This window comes from Lactuca serriola, chromosome 8 (assembly GCF_051521515.1).
Source record: "Lactuca serriola cultivar US96UC23 chromosome 8, Lser_US96UC23_V15, whole genome shotgun sequence".
Classification (NCBI taxonomy): domain Eukaryota; kingdom Viridiplantae; phylum Streptophyta; class Magnoliopsida; order Asterales; family Asteraceae; genus Lactuca; species Lactuca serriola.
The window spans coordinates 146,810,858-146,813,146 of record NC_136415.1 but is presented as its reverse complement, the minus strand read 5'-3'; the positions used below and the strand labels follow the sequence as shown (position 1 = coordinate 146,813,146).

At 40.2% G+C, this 2,289-nt stretch overlaps 1 protein-coding gene across 1 annotated transcript; it reads right to left on the bottom strand.

Annotated features, from left to right (window-relative positions):
* Positions 1 to 1,458: 1,458 nt before the first annotated feature.
* LOC145067482 (uncharacterized) lies at positions 1,459 to 1,782 on the bottom strand. The gene has a single exon (XM_079014617.1). It carries the CDS (start codon positions 1,780 to 1,782, stop codon positions 1,459 to 1,461), a length of 324 nt encoding a protein of 107 aa, XP_078870743.1.
* Positions 1,783 to 2,289: the final 507 nt, after the last annotated feature.

The window sequence follows — 2,289 nt, the reverse complement described above, 5'->3', positions numbered from 1 at the left end:
AACATCTTAGAGGTAAGAACCCGTCAACTAGTTTAACATGATTCTCTTCCTCAAGTTGAGCACTAGCGTTAGAGGTTCCTTTATCGCTTGACTCTTGAAGTTCTTCAAGATCAATTTTCCTCCCACTATCCTCTTAACATATGACTTCTCTTTCATAGAAAACCCTTATCCTTGCTGTAAAGACCACGTTGTCACTCGGCCTGTAGAAAAGATATCCAAAAGATTTTTGTGGGCAGCCGATGAAAATACACCATTCAGTGTGAGGTTCAAGCTTGTCGTGAGTCTCTCGTCTTACAAAAGCCTCGTAACCCCAAACATTGATGTGTGCCAACGAGGGAACTTTCCTTGTCCACATCTCATGAGGTGCTTTCGCAACCTTCTTAGTTAGGACCGGATTAAGGATATGGGCGGCAGTTTCTATGGCATACCCCCAAAATGAGATAGGTAACAAAGCTCAACACATCATGGAACGAACCATGTCTAACAAGGTTCTATTGCTCCTCTCAGCTACACCATTGGCCTGCAGTGGCCTAGGCGGCGTCAACTGTGAAACAATTCCACATTCCTTAAGATAGTCGTGGAACTCGATACTAAGATACTTACCACCCCTATCAGATCTGAGCGTCTTTATCTTCCTGCCTATTTGATTCTCCACTTCTTGATTAAACTCTTTGAACTTTTCAAAGGTTTCCGACTTGTGCTTGATTAATTAGATATACCCATATCCGTTATAATCATCGGTAAAAGTCACATAGAAGCGGTTAGCATCCCTTATGGTGGATCTGAAGGGCGCGCACATATCTGTGTGTATGAGATCCAATAATCCCCCACTTCTTTCATAAATACCAGTGAAAGGTGATTTAGTCATCTTTCCAAGCAAACAAGATTCACACATGTCATGCGCTTTTGGAGTTGGTCTATGCGCTTATTGTTGACATGTCCAAGACGACAATGCCACAAGCATGCCTTGTCTAAACCATTAGGCGAATCGATATGCAACACATTATTTCCTAAGTTGTCTACAACCATCATAGATTCATATACACCATTACAAGAAAATGCTTCAAAATGTAAAGTACCATGATAGAAAGCATTAATAGGACCAACTTCATTATTAAATGTAAATCTAAAACCTTGTCTGTACAAACCATGAATAGAAATAATATTCCTCGTCATCTATGATGAGTAGCAACAATCATTCAACTCTAATCCTAACCCATTACTAAGCACTAAAAAATAAATCCCGATCTTGGTGATAAGAAATGATTTCCTATTCCCTATTATCAGGTTCATCTTCCTATGCTCCACATCCCTCCTTCTTCTTTGCCTCTATAAATCAGAACAAATGTGAAAACCACATCTGGAATCAAGGACCCAAGGACAAAAATGTGATTAGTTATTAGATTGAATAGTATAAATACATGTGAATGAGTGCTTTATCTTGCTATCCTTGATTTCCTACAAGAATTTTGGCCAGCTTCGTTTCCAATGCCCTTTGTCGTTACAGTAGAAGCACATTGCTTCTTTAGGATCGGATGAGGGAGTGGCAGAACCGGCTTTACCTTTGGATCCATTTGAAGAGGATCCATCATGGAACTTTCCCTTATGGATCTTAGAGGGAGCTTTCATCTTCTTCCCTCTTCCATGTCCTATAGCAAGGATGGGGGCAAAAACAGTAGGGGTGCACTCGACAGCTTTGTCTTTAAGTCCACTTTCAGCAATTCTCAACAATTCTTGAAGTTTGATCACGGTGACTTCCTCCTTGTTCATATGATAAGTCATCTCGAACTGATCATAAAAAGGAGGTAAAGAGTGGAGAATGATATCAATCGCCTACTCTTTGTCAAAGTTGACATTCAACTTGAGCAGACGGTCCACATACCTTTGCATACATTGCAAGTGCCTTGTGATGGACTCTCCATTTTTAATCTTGCTTTTTATTAAGGAGGCGACAATCCCGTACCTTTCTTGACACACACTTTTATGATTCTTTTCCATCATATCTTGGCACGTCTCGTAAGGCCAGTAGTCCTCATAGAACCGCTGGAGCTTAGGAGTCATAATGTCTACCATTATACACGACACCTTTGCCGTGTCTTTTTCGTGAGCCTTATACTCAACTCTTTCTTCGACAGAAGCTTTGGTTTCATCTATATATTTGAGCTTTTCGTCAATGATGTATTCTTTCTCATCATATCAAAGGGCCATGTGAATGATGCAGATCTAATCATTGAATTTGGATCCATCCAAAGTGACCCTCCTACAAATGTTCAAAAGAGAAAATGAGCT